This window comes from Rhinatrema bivittatum, chromosome 5 (genome assembly GCF_901001135.1).
Source record: "Rhinatrema bivittatum chromosome 5, aRhiBiv1.1, whole genome shotgun sequence".
Lineage (NCBI taxonomy): Eukaryota > Metazoa > Chordata > Amphibia > Gymnophiona > Rhinatrematidae > Rhinatrema > Rhinatrema bivittatum.
Genome location: NC_042619.1, coordinates 10,030,771 through 10,053,121, shown reverse-complemented (window position 1 = coordinate 10,053,121; position 22,351 = coordinate 10,030,771). Strand labels below are relative to the sequence as shown.

Genomic DNA, 22,351 nt, shown 5'->3' with positions numbered 1-22,351 from the left:
ACTCATTGTCTGGACTGATCTGGGGTGAGCACAGGAAATGAATGTTTAGACACCACTGGAAATGTAACTCTGGGTCAGAGTTGGGGTAAAGTTTCTGGGGTCTGTGTTAGTCTGTGGGGGATGAGAGGAGAGCAGCAGCATCAGAGGCCCCTCCCCCCACATTGTGATGTCATAGAGCTGCTTCCGCCTCCCAGCGAGTTCCCCTGTGCTGATTGGCAGGCGGCAGCAGCAGGAAGCTTTCAGCGACAATAAAACCTGCAGCGTAAGCTTCCCATTCTGAGGCTCTGCTCCTCCCAGTCCTCTGCCACCCGGTGGAGGTTTCTCACCACTCGAGGAGTGAAACAATTAATGCACATTTACAGTAATTATTAGTCCTACAGTGTAAGAAAGGTGCAGCTACATTACAAGTAGGATAATTATCAAACACCTGGCAATACTGGTACAGAGCCAGCAGGAGGCAGTGTGAGATGAAGGAGGCGGGGTCTTCATTGCATTCTGGGAATGGTCAAAATAGGGTGGGGGAGGGGTAAAGCACACAGAGAAAACTCTGCTCCTGCTCTGCTGAGCCCCAGCGCTGGGAGCTCTCCTGATGGACCTCATGCAGAAGGGTTTGTGTTTCAGGTGCCAGAGACCTTTGAGGACATCGCCGTCTATTTCTCCCAGGAGGAGTGGCAGCGTTTAGAAGAAGGGCAGAAGGAGCTGTACAAGGAGGTGATGAAGGAGAATTATGAGACCCTGAGCTCGCTGGGTAAGGGATCATTTTACAGGTTTATTAGCAGTGAATTCTGAGTGTGAGGGCTCCTGGTGTCACCTGGTGAAAACATAAGAAAGTGAGCGAGGGCTGCAGGGATCACTTTGCTTCCTGTCACCTGTAACCATGCAGCAGATGTAACATGACCAGGGGGTAAAAAGCAACACGGGGCTGTGTCAGGGGTTATAGTGAGGGTAGAATGGATGTCACACGGGGCTGCGTCAGGGGTTACAGTGAGGGTAGAATGGATGTCACACGGGGCTGTGTCAGGGGTTATAGTGAGGGTAGAATGGATGTCACATGGGGCTGTGTCAGGGGGTTATAGTGAGGGTAGAATGGATGTCACACGGGGCTGTGTCAGGGGTTATAGTGAGGGTAGAATGGATGTCACACGGGGCTGTGTCAGGGGTTACAGTGAGGGTAGAATGGATGTCACACGGGGCTGTGTCAGGGGGTTATAGTGAGGGTAGAATGGATGTCACATGGGGCTGTGTCAGGGGGTTATAGTGAGGGTAGAATGGATGTCACACGGGGCTGTGTCAGGGGTTACAGTGAGGGTAGAATGGATGTCACACGGGGCTGTGTCAGGGGTTATAGTGAGGGTAGAATGGATGTCACACGGGGCTGTGTCAGGGGTTATAGTGAGGGTAGAATGGATGTCACACGGGGCTGTGTCAGGGGTTATAGTGAGGGTAGAATGGATGTCACACGGGGCTGTGTCAGGGGGTTACAGTGAGGGTAGAATGGATGTCACACGGGGCTGTGTCAGGGGGTTACAGTGAGGGTAGAATGGATGTCACACGGGGCTGTGTCGGGGGTTATAGTGAGGGTAGAATGGATGTCACACGGGGCTGAGTCAGGGGTTATAGTGAGGGTAGAATAGATGTCACACGGGGCTGTGTCAGGGGGTTATAGTGAGGGTGGAATGGATGTCACACGGGGCTGTGTCAGGGGTTATAGTGAGGGTGGAATGGATGTCACACGGGGCTGTGTCAGGGGTTATAGTGAGGGTAGAATGGATGTCACACGGGCTGTGTCAGGGGTTATAGTGAGGGTAGAATGGATGTCACACGGGGCTGTGTCGGGGGTTATAGTGAGGGTAGAATGGATGTCACACGGGGCTGAGTCAGGGGTTATAGTGAGGGTAGAATAGATGTCACACGGGGCTGTGTCAGGGGGTTATAGTGAGGGTGGAATGGATGTCACACGGGCTGTGTCAGGGGTTATAGTGAGGGTGGAATGGATGTCACACGGGGCTGTGTCAGGGGTTATAGTGAGGGTAGAATGGATGTCACACGGGGCTGTGTCAGGGGTTATAGTGAGGGTAGAATGGATGTCACATGGGGCTGTGTCAGGGGTTATAGTGAGGGTAGAATGGATGTCACACGAGGCTGTGTCAGGGGTTACAGTGAGGGTAGAATGGATGTCACACGGGGCTGTGTCAGGGGGTTATAGTGAGGGTAGAATGGATGTCACACGGGGCTGTGTCAGGGGTTATAGTGAGGGTAGAATGGATGTCACACGGGGCTGTGTCAGGGGTTATAGTGAGGGTAGAATGGATGTCACACGGGGCTGTGTCAGGGGTTATAGTGAGGGTAGAATGGATGTCACACGGGGCTGTGTCAGGGGTTATAGTGAGGGTAGAATGGATGTCACACGGGGCTGTGTCAGGGGTTACAGTGAGGGTAGAATGGATGTCACACGGGGCTGTGTCAGGGGTTACAGTGAGGGTAGAATGGATGTCACACGGGGCTGTGTCAGGGGTTACAGTGAGGGTAGAATGGATGTCACATGGGGCTGTGTCAGGGGGTTATAGTGAGGGTAGAATGGATGTCACACGGGGCTGTGTCAGGGGTTTACAGTGAGGGTAGAATGGATGTCACATGGGGCTGTGTCAGGGGTTATAGTGAGGGTAGAATGGATGTCACACGGGGCTGTGTCAGGGGGTTATAGTGAGGGTAGAATGGATGTCACACGGGGCTGTGTCAGGGTTACAGGTGAGGGTAGAAGGATGTCACACGGGGCGTGTCAGGGGTTACAGTGAGGGTAGAATGGATTGCACACGGGGCTGTGTCAGGGGTTACAGTGAGGGTAGAATGGATGTCACACGGGGCTGTGTCAGGGGTTACAGTGAGGGTAGAATGGATGTCACACGGGGCTGTTTCAGGGTGTTATAGTGAGGGTAGAATGGATGTCACACGGGGCTGTGTCAGGGGTTATAGTGAGGGTAGAATGGATGTCACACGGGGCTGTGTCAGGGGTTATAGTGAGGGTAGTAAATGGATGTCACACGGGGCTGGTCAGGGTTTATAGGAGGGTAGAATGGAATGTCACACGGGGCTGTGTCAGGGGTTATAGTGAGGGTAGAATGGATGTCACACGGGGGCTGTGTCAGGGGGTTATAGTGAGGGTAGAATGGATGTCACACGGGGCTGTGTCAGGGGGTTATAGTGAGGGTAGAATGGATGTCACACGGGGCTGTGTCAGGGGTTACAGTGAGGGTAGAATGGATGTCACACGGGGCTGTGTCAGGGGTTACAGTGAGGGTAGAATGGATGTCACACGGGGCTGTGTCAGGGGTTACAGTGAGGGTAGAATGGATGTCACACGGGGCTGTGTCAGGGGTTACAGTGAGGGTAGAATGGATGTCACACGGGGCTGTGTCAGGGGTTACAGTGAGGGTAGAATGGATGTCACACGGGGCTGTGTCAGGGGTTACAGTGAGGGTAGAATGGATGTCACACGGGGCTGTGTCAGGGGTTACAGTGAGGGTAGAATGGATGTCACACGGGGCTGTGTCAGGGGTTACAGTGAGGGTAGAATGGATGTCACACGGGGCTGTGTCAGGGGTTATCAGTGAGGGTAGAATGGATGTCACACGGGGCTGTGTCAGGGGTTATAGTGAGGGTAGAATGGATGTCACACGGGGCTGTGTCAGGGGGTTATAGTGAGGGTAGAATGGATGTCACACGGGGCTGTGTCAGGGGTTATAGTGAGGGTAGAATGGATGTCACACGGGGCTGTGTCAGGGGTTATAGTGAGGGTAGAATGGATGTCACACGGGGCTGTGTCAGGGGTTATAGTGAGGGTAGAATGGATGTCACACGGGGCTGTGTCAGGGGGTTATAGTGAGGGTAGAATGGATGTCACACGGGGCTGTGTCAGTGGTTATAGTGAGGGTAGAATGGATGTCACACGGGGCTGTGTCAGGGGGTTATAGTGAGGGTAGAATGGATGTCACATGGGGCTGTGTCAGGGGTTATAGTGAGGGTAGAATGGATGTCACACGGGGCTGTGTCAGGGGGTTATAGTGAGGGTAGAATGGATGTCACACGGGGCTGTGTCAGGGGTTACAGTGAGGGTAGAATGGATGTCACACGGGCTGTGTCAGGGGTTATAGTGAGGGTAGAATGGATGTCACACGGGGCTGTGTCGGGTTATAATGAGGGTAGAATGGATGTCACACGGGGCTGTGTCAGGGGGTTATAGTGAGGGTAGAATGGATGTCACACGGGGCTGTGTCAGGGGTTACAGTGAGGGTAGAATGGATGTCACACGGGGCTGTGTCAGGGGTTATAGTGAGGGTAGAATGGATGTCACACGGGGCTGTGTCGGGTTATAATGAGGGTAGAATGGATGTCACACGGGGCTGTGTCAGGGGTTATAGTGAGGGTAGAATGGATGTCACACGGGGCTGTGTCAGGGGGTTATAGTGAGGGTAGAATGGATGTCACACGGGGCTGTGTCAGGGGGTTATAGTGAGGGTAGAATGGATGTCGCACGGGGCTGTGTCAGGGGGTTATAGTGAGGGTAGAATGGATGTCGCACGGGGCTGTGTCAGGGGTTATAGTGAGGGTAGAATGGATGTCACACGGGGCTGTGTCAGGGGTTATAGTGAGGGTAGAATGGATGTCACACGGGGCTGTGTCAGGGGTTATAGTGAGGGTAGAATGGATGTCACACGGGGCTGTGTCAGGGGGTTATAGTGAGGGTAGAATGGATGTCGCACGGGGCTGTGTCAGGGGGTTATAGTGAGGGTAGAATGGATGTCGCACGGGGCTGTGTCAGGGGTTATAGTGAGGGTAGAATGGATGTCACACGGGGCTGTGTCAGGGGTTATAGTGAGGGTAGAATGGATGTCACACGGGGCTGTGTCAGGGGTTATAGTGAGGGTAGAATGGATGTCACACGGGGCTGTGTCAGGGGTTATAGTGAGGGTAGAATGGATGTCACACGGGGCTGTGTCAGGGGTTATAGTGAGGGTAGAATGGATGTCACACGGGGCTGTGTCAGGGGTTATAGTGAGGGTAGAATGGATGTCACACGGGGCTGTGTCAGGGGTTATACTGAGGGTAGAATGGATGTCACATGGGGCTGTGTCAGGGGGTTATAGTGAGGGTAGAATGGATGTCACAAGGGGCTGTGTCAGGGGTTATAGTGAGGGTAGAATGGATGTCACATGGGGCTGTGTCAGGGGTTATACTGAGGGTAGAATGGATGTCACACGGGGCTGTGTCAGGGGTTATACTGAGGGTAGAATGGATGTCACATGGGGCTGTGTCAGGGATTATAGTGAGGGTAGAATGGATGTCACACGGGGCTGTGTCAGGGGTTACAGTGAGGGTAGAATGGATGTCACACGGGGCTGTGTCAGGGGTTTATAGTGAGGGTAGAATGGATGTCACACGGGGCTGTGTCAGGGGTTATAGTGAGGGTAGAATGGATGTCACACGGAGCTGTGTCAGGGGTTTATAGTGAGGGTAGAATGGATGTCACACGGGGCTGTGTCAGGGGTTACAGTGAGGGTAGAATGGATGTCACACGGGGCTGTGTCAGGGGTTATAGTGAGGGTAGAATGGATGTCACACGGGGCTGTGTCAGGGGTTATAGTGAGGGTAGAATGGATGTCACACGGGGCTGTGTCAGGGGTTATAGTGAGGGTAGAATGGATGTCACACGGGGCTGTGTCAGGGGTTATAGTGAGGGTAGAATGGATGTCACACGGGGCTGTGTCAGGGGTTATAGTGAGGGTAGAATGGATGTCACACGGGGTATAAATATGGTTTACATGATTTCTGCCAGTGTTGGAATAATATTGTCATTCAGATCAGTGAATATTTCTGTACTGCAGATGTTTCTAAGTCTGAATCTGTGCTAATCACAGCCAGGGTAATAATGCACTTATCTCATCCCTGGAACAGGCTCTGTGACTGTCACCCCGGATATTATATCCCACATTGAGCGAGGGGAGGAGCCGTACATCAGGAAGGAGTCGGGATCAGAGGAAGGAGAAGGAGGAGAAAGCAGCTGCTCAGGTGAGTCCAGGAATAAGAGGGACGGGAGCTGCAGAGACCCCTTCACAAGCCCCTCTGGGGATCTCTTTAATCACTGAGCTGGTTCTGATCTCCCTGCGTATCTTGTACAAGCCTCACTGCTTACACTGCTCTCGCTGTGGCCTTCACCCTTCCTTACACTCCCCTCACTCCCAGCTGTCAGCCTTACAAGCTGTGACCCCCTGTGAGCTATTACTTCTCTTTTACCCCAACCCCCCCGACCCGTTATATCACAACCTTCCCTTCCTATTATTTTTCCCGTCGATAGCAGGGCTGAATTATCCATGCTGTCATGGGAACTGTCCATCAGGCCCGGGAGGCGGAGCTTCACTAGTGATGTCAGAGCTTTGCCCTGAGGCTGCGCGTGGTGTCCCGCGCTGGAAAACGACGCTCCTCAGTCTGTTTTTCCGCGCGCGGGATCGCACGCGGAGCTTCAGACCTCCTCAGCATCACAGCTTAAAAAAGAAGCAAAAAAACCCGGAGATTTCGTCCCTAATGTTGGACCGCGGCAGGAAGGAAGGTCCCCCCGACCATCGGGCTTCCAGCCCTGCAAATGTGGAAAGGTAATGTTGATTACCGACGGGCCCGACTGCTGCTATCGGTGTCTGGGCCCAGACCACCCGATGCAGTCCTGTCACCATTGCGGACGGATGTCCCCGAGAGCCCGGAGGCAACGCGCTGAGAAGATGGAGGCTCTAAAAGCAGCCCGAGGAGGTTCGTACACACCCCTCTCCGAGGCCCGCTCTTCCCTGGGACCTGCCGCTCCTACACCTCCACCAAAGCATCGAACGTCCTCAGTCGAACCCACGACTGCGAGGTCGAGCCTGGAGAAGAAGAAGAAAAGTAAGGCCGACTTGCTTCGAGGCCGCGATCCGGTCCGTTCCAGGCATCGAGCCCACGCTGCGTCGGAAGTGTCGGAGTCCCGATCCCATCCGCGCCCGAAAGCACCGAGAGGAACAAAGGGCAGCGTCGCCATGGCACCTGGCGCCCCACTTGATCGAGGCGACTCGACGCAGATGGCGCCGGTCTTGACGCACTCACGGTGGCCACAAGATTCGGCGCCGAATAAGAAGAAAGCGCCGAGCGAGCCGGCCGGGAAGCATCACTCGACGCATGGGTCGACGGTGGCGCAAGCATTGATGCAATTGGTGCAAGCGTCGACAGCGCACTCGACACAGTCGAACAAAGGAGAAGACCGGCCACATAAGGGTCTTTCCTCCCAAAAGTCTTCGCATACGTCCCATCGATCAATGATGGAGCCAACCTCAGGCCTCCTAGTGCCGCACTCGTGGCCTCCTCAGGCACCGGAGAAGCGGACTGCTGAACGAACACAGTCCCATCCACAGAAGCGGAGACACGCCTCTGGAGCTTCGGAAGGAGAGGGAGCTCCAACACTCTCCTCCCACTCGCCATCATCCTCTTCCTCTTCAGTCAGAGTGTATTCCGACTTATCCTTGGCCTCTCATCGCCGCTCGGAAGTTAGTCCCTTGCAGGAACTGCTCTTGAAAAAACAGCGGTTACCAGACAAAACCCGTACTCCTTGTTCTCCCGGTAGGAGCCCAGATGCCGACATTCTCTTAGCGGTGGTTCCTGTCAAATCTCCACCCACAGGTCAGAAACCCGTTATGCCTCCGCAGGCGAAGGATGCATTTGTTAACCTTTCCCTGGCACTGTCCGGCTTTTTTGAGGTTATGCAGGTGTCCTTCCAATTGCCTGCCTCCAACCCTCCCAGTGGGGCGGCGTCCCCTCAGCCATTGGTACACTCATCACCGATGCAGCACCGATCTCCTTCACCTCCGGCTCTGCTACCAGATCCCATCCCGGTGTCGCAACCAAAGGAGGCCCCGCCTCGACTGGTTTCGCCGGAGTTTCACGATACCTCTCCGGACTCCTCCATGGGGTATCCATCCAACCCTGCATAACCTCAACCCGGCGGAGGAACCAGCAGAGCCTTATTCCCCGCCGGAGGACCTCACATATCCAAAATTTTTGGAAAAGATTGGAAAAGTCCTAAACCTTCCCATTCAAAAGGTTCCGGACCCCAGATCCGACACTCTGGATTTATTAAAAATCTTCGACCTCCCAGCCGAACCCACTGCTCTGCCATTGCACGCCATCTTGGATTCAGTCCTCGAAAAATCTTGGGACACCCCCTTCACACTCCCAGCAGTGTCTTGGAAGATTGATTTAAAATATAAAATGCAAAAATCTCCAAACTACACAACCCTTCAACTGCCACATGCGTCCTTGGTTGTGGAGTCCGCAATGGGGAAAGCGAAGAAAGCTAAACTACATTCCGCTTCACCCCCCGGGGAAAGACCTTCGTGCTCTGGATGAGTTTGCTAAGCGAGCCTATCAGGCGTCCATGCTTGGCGCCCGGATTAACCATCACCAGTTCTATATGGTGCAATACATGTTTGAGTGCGTGCAACGCCTCAAGGACAATCCCCATTCTCTTCACGACTCCCATCCACTACAAGACATCGAAGAGGCCATCAGACACTTACTACATACCATCTACGAAGGATTTGGAACTTCTTCCAGAGTCTCAGCGAACGCAATTGCGGCACACAGACTAGCATGTCTCAGAGCTAGTTCCATAAGGGATGATGTCCATGATAAATTGGCCAACCTGCTCTGCCGGGGAGACAATTCTTTCGGCTCTAAGTTACAGGAAACAGTGGCTAAGCTCAAGGAACAATCGGTGGTGGTGCAGTCACTCACCACGCCCACTCTTATGCTTCTTCGCGTAGGTTCTATGCTCCATATAAACGACAACCTTTCCAACGTAGGTCATTCTGTCCTTATGCGTCCTACTGTCCGCCACTGTACCAACCTTCAGCACGGCAACAAACAACGCAAAACCAAAACCGGCATGGCCGGCCGCGCCCACAGCGTCCTCACAACCAACAACCACAATCCTCTAACAAACAGAGTCAGTCTTTTTAGGGATGCCTATGCCACCATTACCACAGGTATTTGCGGGGGAATCACATCCCACCTCCACCAATGGGAGTCCATCACATCAGACCAATGGGTCTTGGAAATGGTTCGCCGGGGATACCGAATTCCGTTCCGGAGCCCCCCACCCCTCCCTCACTTACCAGTCAGGGGAACCCGATCCAACCCTGCCCGATTGGTCGAGGAAGTGACCGCCTTATTACAACAACAAGCGGTCCGCCACCTCCCCTCGTCCTCTCAGAACACAGGCTTTTTCTCCCCATATTTCCTAATTCCCAAGAACTCTGGGGACCTCCGCTTAATCTTGGACCTCCGGGACCTCAACAAATTTATAATCAAGGAAAAATTTAAGATGGTATCCCTCAAATCCATATTGCCTCTAATCCAACACAAAGCCTGGATGTGCTCCATAGATCTCAAGGATGCATACACTCATATTCCAATGCATCCTTCCTCCTGGCAATACCTCTCTTTTCAAGTCAACGGCCGGCACTTTCAGTACAAAGTACTTCCCTTTGGACTCTCGACAGCACCCAGAGTGTTCACCAAGTGCATGGCAGTGGTGGTGGCATTCCTCCGTCAACGGGGGATCATCCTATTTCCCTATCTGGACGATTGGCTACTGGTAGCGTCCAATCCCACGACCCTATGGCAACATCTCAACGACACAATCAATTGTCTCAATCACTTGGGTCTGATAGTCAACTACCAAAAATCCCAACTGCAACCCACGCAAGTAATTCAATTCATAGGGGCCTTACTGGACACTACAAAACACAGTCTTCCTTCCATAGGACAGATGTTACGGTCCCAGAGCATGGCCCGGGACCTGCACCTACCGGGCGGCCCGGCCGCAGGAACGCTGTCGCTTTGGCCTCCTCGGCCCGAGGAGCGGCCCTCCGCGGCATTCTCCCTCACAGGGAGATGCCAACGTCGATCCGCGGCTGGCCCTGCCCCTAGGCGCGCACGCACCAGGGCTGCAGATTTAAAGGGGCCAGTGCGGGAATCCTGGACAGATCTCCTGCTGACGTCAGACGCTGCCGGGCTATTTAAACTCGGCAGCTGCAGCAATACCTCGCCTTGCAACGAGGTTCCTCAGCTTGTCTGAGTGCTAGTTGCCGCTGTATCCTTGGCTTGCTTTTGTCTTCGACCCGGCTTGCTTCCTGACTTGTCTCCTGCTTCCACCCCTTGGTTTTGGTATCGAAGCCTGGCTTCTGACCTGGCTCCGTTCCACGACTTCGTCTTCTGTTCCTGGCTTGGTATTGACTTCTGACCTTTTGGCTTCCGACCCGGCTCCGTCCACGACTCCTTCTTCTGCTTCGTCCCTGGCTTTGGTGTGGATCTCTGACTCCTGGCTTCTGACCCGGCTTTGCTCCTGGACTCCAACTTCGGCTTCTTCCTCATCTCAGGTATCCGGTACTTGCTGGCCCAGCGGATTCTCCTAAGTCCCAGCGGCTCGGGCTCACGGGCTCCTCCCGGGGGAGCCGCGGGCTTCCGAGGGTGAAGACTCTTCATCTACCTGGGTCCAGTCCTCGTCCATCTCTTCAGCCGCTGCCTGGGTCCTTGGTCACATAGGACTCCACCTAAGTCCAAGAGGTCTGGGTCCCTACAGGCTCCTCCTGGGGGGACATAGAAACAGAAATGATGGCAGAAGAAGACCAAACGGCCCATCCAGTCTGCCCAGCAAGCTTCGCACTTTTTTTTTCTTCTCATACTTATCTGTTACTCTTGGCTCTTAGTAACTTTTTGGTTCTATTTCCCTTCCACCCCCACCATTAATGCAGAGAGCAGTGTTGGAGCTGCATCTAAGTGAACTATCTAGCTTAATTGGTATGGGGTAGTAACTGCCACAATAAGCAAGCTACACACATGCTTATTTGTTTACCCAGACTTTGTAATTCAGTCCTTGTTGGTTGTTGTCTGTATAAGATTCACTTTTCCTCATTCCCCCTGCCGTTGAAGCAGAGAGTTATGCTGGATATGCATTGAAAGTGAAGTATCAGTCTTTCTCCCCTGCCGTTGAAGCAGACAGCTATGCTGGACATGCATTGAAATTGAAGTATCAGGCTTATATGGTTTGGGGTAGTAACCGCCGTAACAAGCAAGCTACTCCCTGCTTTTTTGTGAATGCAAATCCTTTTTTCCATATTCATTCATGTCCTCTAGACTTTATGGATCCACAGTGTTTATCCCACGCCCCTTTGAAGTCCTTCACAGTTCTGGTCTTCACCACTTCCTCCGGAAGGGCATTCCAGGCATCCACCACCCTCTCCGTGAAGAAATACTTCCTGACATTGCTTCTGAGTCTTCCTTCCTGGAGCTTCAAATCGTGACCCCTGGTTCTGCTGATTTTTTTCAGACGTAAAAGGTTTGTCGCTGTCTTTGGATCATTAAAACCTTTCAAGTATCTGAAAGTCTGTATCATATCACCTCTGCTCCTCCTTTCCTCCAGGGTGTACATATTTAGATTCTTCAATCTCTCCTCATAAGGCATTTGATGAAGACCTTATGAGGAGAGATTGAAGAACCTCAGACTACCAGTGGTGAAGCCCCCTCTGAGTCTCTTCCGAGCTGCCTCCCAGCTGGGATGCTTGCTGTGGTCTTCCATAGCATACCATCCACTGTCCCAACCGGCTCAAGGGTCCACAATTGTAACAACAGAAGACAAACCATGCGCCAAATCTTCCGCCACTTACAGGCGACCCGAGCTCCCTCCGCCCGCCAAGTCTTGAAGGCTCTGGGTCACATGGCGGCCTCCATCCATGCAGTCTCACACACGCGCCTACACATGCGGACCCTGCAGTGGAACCTGAAATGCCAGTGGAAACAACATACACAACCACTCACCTGGAAGGTCTCGCTAACAAAAGCCATGACCTCAGAACTCGACTAGTGGTTAAGAGGACGCACCCTGACAAAAGGGGCACCTTTCACACTCCTACCGCACAATGCAGTCCTCACCATGGACACCTCCCGCAAAGGATGGGGGGCTCACCTTGATCACTTTCAGACCCAAGGTCTATGGACTCAACAGGAGCAATCCTTCCAAATCAATCTCCTAGAGTTACGGGCGATACGTTATGCGCTACGCACCTTTCTACCCCATCTTCAAGGTCACAGGATGATGGTTTACACCGACCACCAAGTGGACATGTTTTACATCAACAAACAAGGGGGGTCGGGATCCTGGGCCCTGTGCCAAGAAGCCCTCACCATCTGGACGTGGGCATGCAGTCACTCCATTCACTTGCAAGCCACATACGTTCCAGGGATTGCCAACACTCGAGCAGACAGGTTGAGTCGCGTGTTTCATCCACACGAGTGAGCTCTTCAGCCAGAAGTGGCGGAAACCATATTCCTCAAATGGGGGCGACCGACAATCGACCTTTTTGCCACCGAATACAACAGGAAGGTGACTCGTTTTTGCTCAGTGTGGCCCAGCCCACTGCGCTAAGCCCAGGGATGCATTCCTCATACCATGGACGGAGCCATTAATGTACGCCTTCCCTCCCATTCCACTGATCACACGCACGCTGCAAAAATGCATGCTGGACGCGACACAGCTTATACTGATAGCACCGGCATGGCCCCGTCAACCGTGGTACACATATCTCCTCCAGTTGTCCACGGAACCGCCCTTTTCGATTGCCGCCTCGTGCAGATCTTCTTTCACAAGAACACGGCACCCTACTTCATCCGCTGCACTCCTCCCTACATCTAACAGCTTGGAGGTTGAACGGCTTCTTCTCTCAGAGCAGGGACTCTCCCTCACAGTTCAGGAAGTGATCCTTGCATCACGGAAACCATCTACACGCCGTAACTATCAATTCAAATGGAAACGCTACGCGTCCTGGTGTGCATCCATAGGTGTTGACCCATTGTCGTGTCCCCCGACACGTCTCCTTGATTATCTTCATACCTTATACCAGGCGGGGCTGGCCACGGCTTCTGTTCGCGTCCATCTGAGTGCGATTGCTGCCTTCCACAGGCTACAGGACGGACAGCCCATTTCCCTCCACCCGATGGTTTCCTCCAGGGCCTCTCACATCTTCGCCCTCCGATTTCTAATCCTCCGGTTCCTTGGAACCTAAATTTGGTTTTGGAGCAACTGATGAAGTCACCGTTTGAACCTCTAGATTCGGCTCACGCTAAGTACCTTACATGGAAGGTAGTCTTCCTGACTGCCATCACGTCAGCTCGTCGAGTCAGTGAACTACAGGCGCTGGTACACTACAGCCCGTACCTCCAATTTTACCATCACAAAGTGCTGTTGCAAACGCATCCTTCCTTTTTTCCAAAGGTGGTCTCTCCATTCCACCTGAATCAATCCATCGAATTACCGACGTTCTGCCCAAAACCTCATGCCACGGAAAGAGAAAAACTCCTTCACACGTTGGACTGCAAACGAGCATTAGCGTATTACAAGCAGCGAACCCAGTCACCTACAAGACCGTTTCAACTCTTTGTTTCTTTCAACTCGAATGCTCCGGGTCTTCCAGTGGCGAAAAGGACTATATCTAGTTGGATCACTCAATGCATACAATTTTGCTATGAAAAGCAACAAGAAAAGTTGCCTACACACCCCACGGTGCATCAAACAAGATCGGTGGCTGCCTCTCTAGCTCACCTCCAGCAGGTTCCACCTTTGGACATTTGTAAAGCGGCTACATGGGACTCTCTTCATACATTTACAGCCCATTATTGCTTAAATCAGCAAACAACGAACGATGCCAAATTGGGACGTTCCCTTTTACAGGCATTCACTACAGATGCTTCTAAGTTGACTGGCACTTAAGGTCATCACGCTTCACTCACTCCAGAGACATACTTACTACTCCAGCCTGATGGGGAGCTTAGGACTCCCATGACAGCATGGCTAATTCAGCCCTGCTATCGATGGGAAAAAACAAGTTTGCTTACCGTAAACGGTGTTTCTGTAGATAGCAGGATGAATTAGCCATGCTGACCCACCCACCTCCCTGTCCAGTTGACCTTATGTCTTCACGACCACGCTTGCTTTATTACAGACTGAGAAGAGTTGTTTTCCAGCGCGGGAAACCACGCGCAGTCTCAGAGCAAAGCTCTGACATCACTATTGAAGCTCCGCCTCCCGGGCCTGATGGACAGTTCCCATGACAGCATGCCTAATTCATCCTGCTATCTACGGAAACACCGTTTACGGTAAGCAAACTTACTTTTACCTAAGGAACCACCTCCTGCTTTTACCACTGCCTTCTCTTTAGAGTCAGCTTGATGCAGTCCTGGTTTTATCCCATTGCATGCCTGCTCAGTATAAAGCTCCATGTGTTACTATTTTACTCTGCACAGGAACAGGAAGTGCTTTAGCTGCCTCTCCTGGTCACTGTTTTAGGTCATGTCCCAGGATCAGAGGTTCTGTGCTGGAGTCAGGAATCTCCCAGTGGGGAATTCTCTCCATCATTAATTGAAAATCCTTTCTTCCCTGCTCACCCTGACCTCCCCTTACATCAGAACCCTTCACGTCTCTGGAGAGTCTCCAGTATACAGAATAATGACTTTGTGTTTTCTTTTTTTTAAAATTTATTTATTTATTGAATGTTTAACAACGTTTACAAAGCAATCATAAAATCTTTGTACAGAAATACTTAGAGATCTTTTCCAAATAATGAGATATTGAAAATATCCAGAGTAAAGAAAAATATTAAAACAAACCAAAATTCCATCTTTCAATATGGACACACAATTATAATATATCAAGGGGTTTCTTAGAATAAGAGGAGAATAAGAAATGTCCCCTATCATTTTAAAAAAAATATAGGTTAAACTACTCTTCTATTAAGGATTTATCTAAAGTTGTTAATGAAACAAACGAAACAGTTAAGAGTAATTCAACAGCCCTGATTAATTTGCAAAAGCAGAATAATATTTTTGATCAACGCCTATTGAAGGTGGAAAAAATACAAGTTCAACAAATTAAGGCTGAACTTGAAATGCAGAGGAAAATTGAAAATATTGAGAATTATGCACGTGTTCTAAATCTGAGAATTGTCAATTTTCCTTTTATAAACAAGATCTCTCCTATAGAATTGTTTAGGATGTATATTGGGAAAATTTTGAATATATCAGGTCAGAGTATGCCCACTATTGTTAGGGTCATTTGACACAAGATGGTAATGCAGTAAAAGATCGTAGAGAAAATATTGAATCCACTATAGATTTGTCTGATTTCTTAGAAAAATCCCACGATGAAGTTGTGGTTGAAAAAACAGGTACTATGCTGGTAACGTTTGCATTTATTTCGGATAGGGATACTATCTTAAAAAAATGTTTCTGCAATAGGTTAAAAACCTTTTACGGGAATAAAGTATGGATCTATCCTGATTTAGTAAAGGTCACGCAAGCTAGAAGGAAGCAGTTTCTCGAATTAAGAGCTAAAGTAATTGGGAAGGGCAGTCATTTTATTCTCCGTTACCCGTGTAAATGTGCAATAAAACTGAATGGAAAGAATTATCAATTCACTGGCCCTGAGCATCTCAGAACCCTCCTGGGAGATTGAAGGAATGTTAGTATAAACAAAGGGGCTTAGGAACCTACATTTCCTGTACGTATTACTTAAATAACTGGTCATAAGTTTAAATGCTTCTCTAAACTTTTCTTTAAAATCTCAGATGGATGTATGAAATATGTTTCTTTTGAATTAAGTAGTATGGATTTGAAAATATGTATAAAGTATTCCATCTGTAAAAGTCATCATAGCAAGAAATGTTTTGTATTACATGTTAAAACCATAAATAAAGAATTAAAAAAAAAAGTTTTAATATACCTAAGATATCCAGGGATTACCATTAACCTTGAGGACCTTTGTGACTTTCCAAGAAGCGACTCAGTTGGTCCGGATTGAAGAACAACACACCGGCACGGATAGCTTCTTTTTGCATATTTAAGAAGGCCTTCCGGCGATCTTGTGTCATTTTTGCAAAATCGTGGCACATTCTAACTTGACCACCATAAAAAGAAATTTTATAGTTTTGAAAATAGTGCCGCATTACTAGCTTTAGGTCTTGAAGAAAACTAAACATCAAGAGAAGAGTTGCTCTCTCGAGAACTTCCTCTGTTGACGTTTCTAGGAAAACTGTCACATTTTCTAACTCTGTGGAGTTAGTGGAAATTGGCTTGAGACCTTGTTTCTTTTGAAATGGAAGGAATGTACTTTTACTTAAAACAGGGATTTTATCTTCTGGAATTTTTAGACTTTCTAGAAAATATTTCCGCACTATGACAGAAATAGGTAATCCTAAAATTTTGGAAAATTCGTAACCCTTAAATTTAGTCGACGAGAATAGTTCTCCAGGGATTCTATTCGAGGCAATTCTATTGCAATTCTTTTATATCAGACCCTAATGTTTCCATAGTAGTGGAATGTTCAACAAGAATTTTCTGATGATCTCTAGCAACTAGATCTACCTTAGTTGATACAACCTCTAACCGCTGAGAGTGTTTTCTTTTTATGCAGGAAATGAGGATCCCAGAAACAGTAATCCAGAGAGACATCACTGGGAGCTCACAGAAGATTTGAAAGCAAAGAAAAGCCTCTCACTACAACAAAGAGAAGATGTTTCTTCACGTGCTGACTGGGGAAAAAATTGCATCTCAGAAAAGAAGCAAAAGAATTCAACAGGAGACTCGGTGACAAATTGTAATGTGTGTGAGGAAAGTGCCTGTAATATCACAGGTACACGGGAAGAGCAGAGAAGCCAGAGAACAGAACAAAGATGTGCCTGTGATGCATGTGAGATTCACCTCAGGGATCCTGTAACTCTGGAATCACAACAGAGACCACGCACTGAGGAGAGACCGTCTACATCTACAGACTATGGGAAGACCTTCAGTCAGAAGGGTGAACTACAGGAACAAGAGAAAATACACACTGGAGAGGAACTTTTTTCATCTGCTGAATGCAGGAATGTTTTCAGCAAGAAAGGAGCTCTTGTCCAACATTATGAAATCCATATAGGAGACAGAGCATTTCCATGTACTGAATGTGATAAAAGTTTCATTACAAAACCAACACCTCACCAGAAAATCCACACAGGGGAGAGACCATTTGGATGTACGGAGTGTAGTAAAAGCTTTATTCGAAAGACAGACCTCATAAAGCATCAGAAAATTCACACGGGAGAGAGACCATTTTCATGTACAGAGTGTAGGAAAAGCTTTAATCGGAAGACACATCTCAAATGTCATCAGAAAATCCATACCGGGGAGAGACCATACTCATGTACGGAGTGTAGTAAATCCTTGAAGTGGAACACAGCCCTCAGAGACCACCAGAAAATTCACACAGGGGAGAGACCATTTAAATGCATTGACTGTAGTAAAACCTTCACTTGGAAGACAAACCTGCGAACCCACCAGAAAATCCACACAGGTGAGAGACCATTTTCATGTATTGAGTGTAATAAAACCTTCAAGTGGAAGGCAAACCTCATAAACCATCAGAAAATTCACAACGAGGAGAGACCCTTTTCATGTCCTGAGTGTATTAAAACCTTCAAGTGGAAGACAGCCCTCAGAAACCACCAGAAAATCCACACAGGGGAGAGACATTTTTCATGTACTGAGTGTAGTAAAAGGTTTCTTTCTAAGGCAGAGCTCATAAACCATCAGAAAATCCACACTGGGGAGAGATCTTTTACATGTATTGAGTGTAGTAAAACCTTCAAGTGGAAGTCAGCCCTCACAAACCATCAGAAAATCCACAAGGAGGAGAGACCCTTTTCATGTCCTGAGTGTAGTAAAACCTTCAAGTGGAAGACAGCCCTCAGAAACCATCAGAAAATCCACAAAGAGGAGAGACCCTTTTCATGTCATGAGTGTAGTAAAACCTTCAAGTGGAAGACAGAACTCATAAACCATCAAAGAATCCATACAGGTGAGAGACCTTTTTCATGTACTGAGTGTAGTAAATCCTTCAAGTGGAACACAGCCCTCAGAGACCACCAGAAAATTCACACAGGAGAGAGACCATTTAAATGCACTGAGTGTAGTAAAACCTTCACTTGGAAGAGAAACCTCCAAACCCACCAGAAGATCCACACAGGAGAGAGACCGTTTTTATGCATGGAATGTGGTAGAAGCTTCATAAAGAATCAGAGTCTTAAAAATCACCAGAAAATCCACACTGGGGATAGACAATTTAAATGCACTAAATGTAGTAAATCCTTTAAGTGCAAGACAGACCTCCAAGAGCACAAGAAAATGCACACTGGAGAGAGAACATCTTCATTTATAGAATGTGGTAGAAGCTTCACACTGAAAAGAAGTCTTACAAAACACCAGAAAATCCACACTGCGGAGAAACCATTTTCATGTATAGACTGTGGTAGAAGCTTCATAAAGAAGCAGAGTCTTAAAAATCACCAGAAAATCCACACTGGGGAATGAAGAACATAGTTTTTTACTGCATATAGTAAGCTTTAATCGAAAAACAAACCTCAGAAAACAAGGAAGAGTCAAATAATGGCCTCAAAATCTATCAACCAATGACCTGCTTGCCTACAATTCATAAGCTGCTCACTGCAATTGATGGAGACCGAATACATCACATCGATTCTAATAACATTTTGACAATAGAACAGAAAGGGAACAAAAGAGGAGTCTATGGAAGCAAAGATCAGCTGATGCCAAATAAAGCCATTATGACCAGGTGGATGCTAGTCAAACCCCAGTATAGCATGGATTGACTATAAGAAGGTGTAGATAAGATCTAAAATAGTATATATAAATAAATTAAATACAGAAGTTTGCCTGTGTCTGAAAATGGAGCAGAGCTTCAGAGGTGTTAAGTTTTCTTCTAGGGAAAAGAATAGAGCTGTGTCTTACAGTGGCTGCTGCACTTGTTAATAAAAAAAAAAAAAAGAAACAAAACTAAACAAGAGAGCAGTGCTGGTCTCAGTTTAAACTGAGACATGTTTGGATTGTTTGTTTGGTTTTTTTTCAGCAGGGTGGCATCTGCATTAGTGCAGGCAACAGAGATTTTCTTTTCTTGTTTGTTTGTTTATGTTTGTCACTGCCTCAGGCCTGATGAGAGTGGGGGGGCAGGGAGCAGAGTCCAGCCCAGAGCAGGAGGCTGCCAGGACAGGACATGGGAGGAGTGACCAGAGAGAGAGAGAGATGGTGGGCAGTTCAGAAGAGGCTGCTGCTGCTGACAGAGGAGGAGAAGAGCCTTCAAGATAGCTCCAGAAACCAACCGGCATAGGAGGGATCCAGCTGAGCAAAATCACTGTCTCTGCCCATGGCCTTCCCCTTCTGTGTGAGAGGCATCAGAGCTGACAGGAGGGAGCGGCTGCTGGTGTCAGGAGGATCAGGGGGCTTGTAGGTGAGTTTTTGTTTTTTATGAAGGGAGGAATTCTGTCCAGCTTAGGTGGGCTGAGGCTCTGATGCAGGCCCAGGAGAAGACACTTTATGTGATGTCATCAATGATGTCATCAGGGACCCCATCTTAAGTGGGGGGAGCATATTAATTTTAAGTATAAGAAAGAAAATTAAGAATTTATTAAAATAAATGATACTGATAGCCTGAAATAGAGGTTTAAGCCACTTGAAGGAGATAAGTCCAGGATAACAGAAACGTGTTTAATTTTCTAAATAGACTCAATGAACATCCTGATGTGTTAAAAACTAAAGTAGCCTTTAAAACTTAAAGGAAAATTTAGGAAGGAATTGAAACAGTTTAAGTAAACTGTAGTTACGTTAGTTAAATATTAGGAACGAGTCTAAGTTGTAGTTTAAAAGAAATATGTGTACTTATAATGTTTGGGTGAAGGGTGAAAGTGAAGAAAGGAATTAAAATACTAGGGAGGTAAAGAGAAAATATGTAAAATATTTTTATTGCAGTTAGGAAAGTTATAATAGTCTGATAAGATAAAATGAATACATTAATAGTCTAATTGGAATAGTCTGAACACCCCTATGTAGGATAGTATCACCTAAAACAACTTTGAAAAATAAGGGGGTAACTAAGTAGTGATGTCAGTAGCTTCCTTGCTTACAAGTAACAAGGTGTGCACTAGTCTGAGCCTTAGCACTGAATTAAAGTAGCAAATAAGGGATTTTATTAATAAACAATCTATTAAAATTTTTCTGATATTGAAATTAATAAACCCAAGTAGAAATGAACATGAGGGGAAAGACAGAACATGTATAGTGAGCAGTGCTGTGCACTATTTAGGGCAATGACATCAGCAGGAGAATGAATCTTAGGATCAAAGAAAAGAAAGAGACAGAGAAACAGTGAGATGAGAGGTAGAAGTGAAATAGTACAGAGGTGCTGTCACAATTCTCTGTACTGTAGGCCTAGTTTGCAGTATAAAACATCGTGAAATAATGAAAGAACTTGCACTATAAATAGAATGAATGAAAGTATGGATGTGTTTGTATGAGGGTTCCTGTTAAGATAAGGTAGGCAAAAGAAAATATTACTAAGTAATTAAAAATTGCTGTATCGCTTTCTAAAACAGCATTTAATAGACTAAATATACTGTTTGAGTGAATAGAATTTTTTAAATTTTTTTGAAGAGATGGAATGGCAATAAAATTGAGCATTATAAAGTGTATTATTACATTTTAGTGACAAAAACTGCAACAACAGTCACTATAAAGAAGATATCACTATAATAGCTCGATTACCATACATGTTATTAAGCAGAGGATACAAATTACATATGGAAATATTGTATGGCGAAGTAAAATTGTATCCAAAGTAGTTTTGTCTCTATCCAATGAATAATTTAAGAAGGAACTCATAAGTGTGGAAGAATATCAAAAAGAGAGTTGTATGAAAGTATTTATAGTGAAGTGTTCTTTTAATTATAAAAGAGAAAGAAGAAGAAAAGATAGGGAATACAAATTATCTTTTGATTTAATTTAGCTAGTTAAACAGTAATAAGTAGCTCTGTCAAAGACAGAATACACAGGTTGACATATACATATATATATATTTAGTTACGGAAGATCCCAGAGCAGTATCAGGGAGTTAGTATTTGTTATTAGTTTATTTAAAGTATAAGTTAGTAGGTACAAGAAAGAAGAAACAGCATACGGAGAAAAAGAAGAAGACTAAAGGACGAGAGAACGACAAGATTATCATCTGGCCAGCAACGAAAAGAAGAAGAAAAAACAGATAAGTTTAATAATAGAACTTAAAACTTCTATTGCCAGGCCTGAGCATATTGTTTTACATGTGCACTTGAGAACAATTACAAATAATAAGTAAGAAAAGACACTAAATACAAAAGGAAAGTAAAAGACTATAACAAAAAAAAAAAAAAGTTTACTTATCTGAATACAACAAGGAGAAGATATACTGGACTTAAGAGAGAGAAAAGAAAAGAGAATACAAAGAATACATTTTCTTTTATTTAAAAGAAATGATATAAGAAACATTAAAGTTAATATTCAAGAAAGAATAAGGACTGAAATATTTAACTGATAAATAGATGAGTTGGCAGTAGCTGGAATATATTATTTTATGATTGCTTGTTTGTTTACAGTTATTAATCTGTGATAGGGAAAAGAAAAAGAAATATATTTTAAGGTTTGTTAAGAGAATTGTTATTTGAATATTCACAATAGTATTAAGAAGAAATAGTACGATTTCATTAAAAGAGTATTTTTAAATAAAATTATTAAAAAAAATATATACAATATCTTATTTATCCTTGCCTCCCCTCTCAACCGGCAAGAGACTGCACTTGGTGGGTGGTAGCAATTAGAATCCCTACTGAACCCCCTTCTGAAAAGAGACCCAGTAGGGAGGAAGGCTTAAACAGCAACACCTGAGAGCTCGCTGCCTTGTACAAATTTCACGACTACATTACTGATACCATCATCCTCGGTCACGACAGCAATCTTCAACCCTGCAGGGGTGGCGGTTTATAAAGGCCTTTGTTCCCTGTACGTACCCAGATCAGTCCAGACAGTGGGTTATGTCCCCCTTCCAGCCGATGGAGTCAGAGAAAACTTCAAAGTTGTTACGGCTATGGCTGCTAAGCATCCGCCTCACCACCAGGGGTCCTTCTAGAGCAGGCTCTCCTGGCTGGCCCAATCCACCTGCTCTATGTCCTGGAGGTTCCCTTATAGCCCTGCCTACCCTAAACTCGAGTGCTTCGGCATCAAGCTCTCTTGAGCTCCCTGCCCTAGCCTTGCTGTGCGTGTGGCCTTCTGCCTTGCCTTGCTGTGCGTGTGGCCTTTGGGCCTTCTGCCCTGCCTTGCCTTGCTGTGCGTGTGGCCTTCGGGCCTTCTGCCCTGCCCTGCCTTGCCTTGCTGT

At 47.2% G+C, this 22,351-nt stretch overlaps 1 protein-coding gene across 1 annotated transcript; it reads left to right on the top strand.

Moving 5' to 3' along the window:
* The first annotated feature begins 695 nt into the window (after nt 1-695).
* Nucleotides 696-21,353, top strand: LOC115091796 (oocyte zinc finger protein XlCOF6-like). The gene is made up of 3 exons (XM_029602009.1): nt 696-748; nt 5,953-6,066; nt 16,538-21,353. Exons 1-3 carry the CDS (start codon nt 715-717, stop codon nt 18,466-18,468), a joined length of 2,079 nt encoding a protein of 692 aa, XP_029457869.1. The 5' UTR covers nt 696-714; the 3' UTR covers nt 18,469-21,353.
* Nucleotides 21,354-22,351: the final 998 nt, after the last annotated feature.

Coding starts and splice junctions, on each gene's coding strand:
- LOC115091796 (XM_029602009.1), top strand. CDS start 715: ATGAAGGAGAATTATGAGACCCTGAGCTCGCTGG. Junction 749..5,952: donor TGAGACCCTGAGCTCGCTGG/GTAAGGGATCAT, acceptor TCCCTGGAACAG/GCTCTGTGACTGTCACCCCG. Junction 6,067..16,537: donor AGGAGAAAGCAGCTGCTCAG/GTGAGTCCAGGA, acceptor CTTTTTATGCAG/GAAATGAGGATCCCAGAAAC.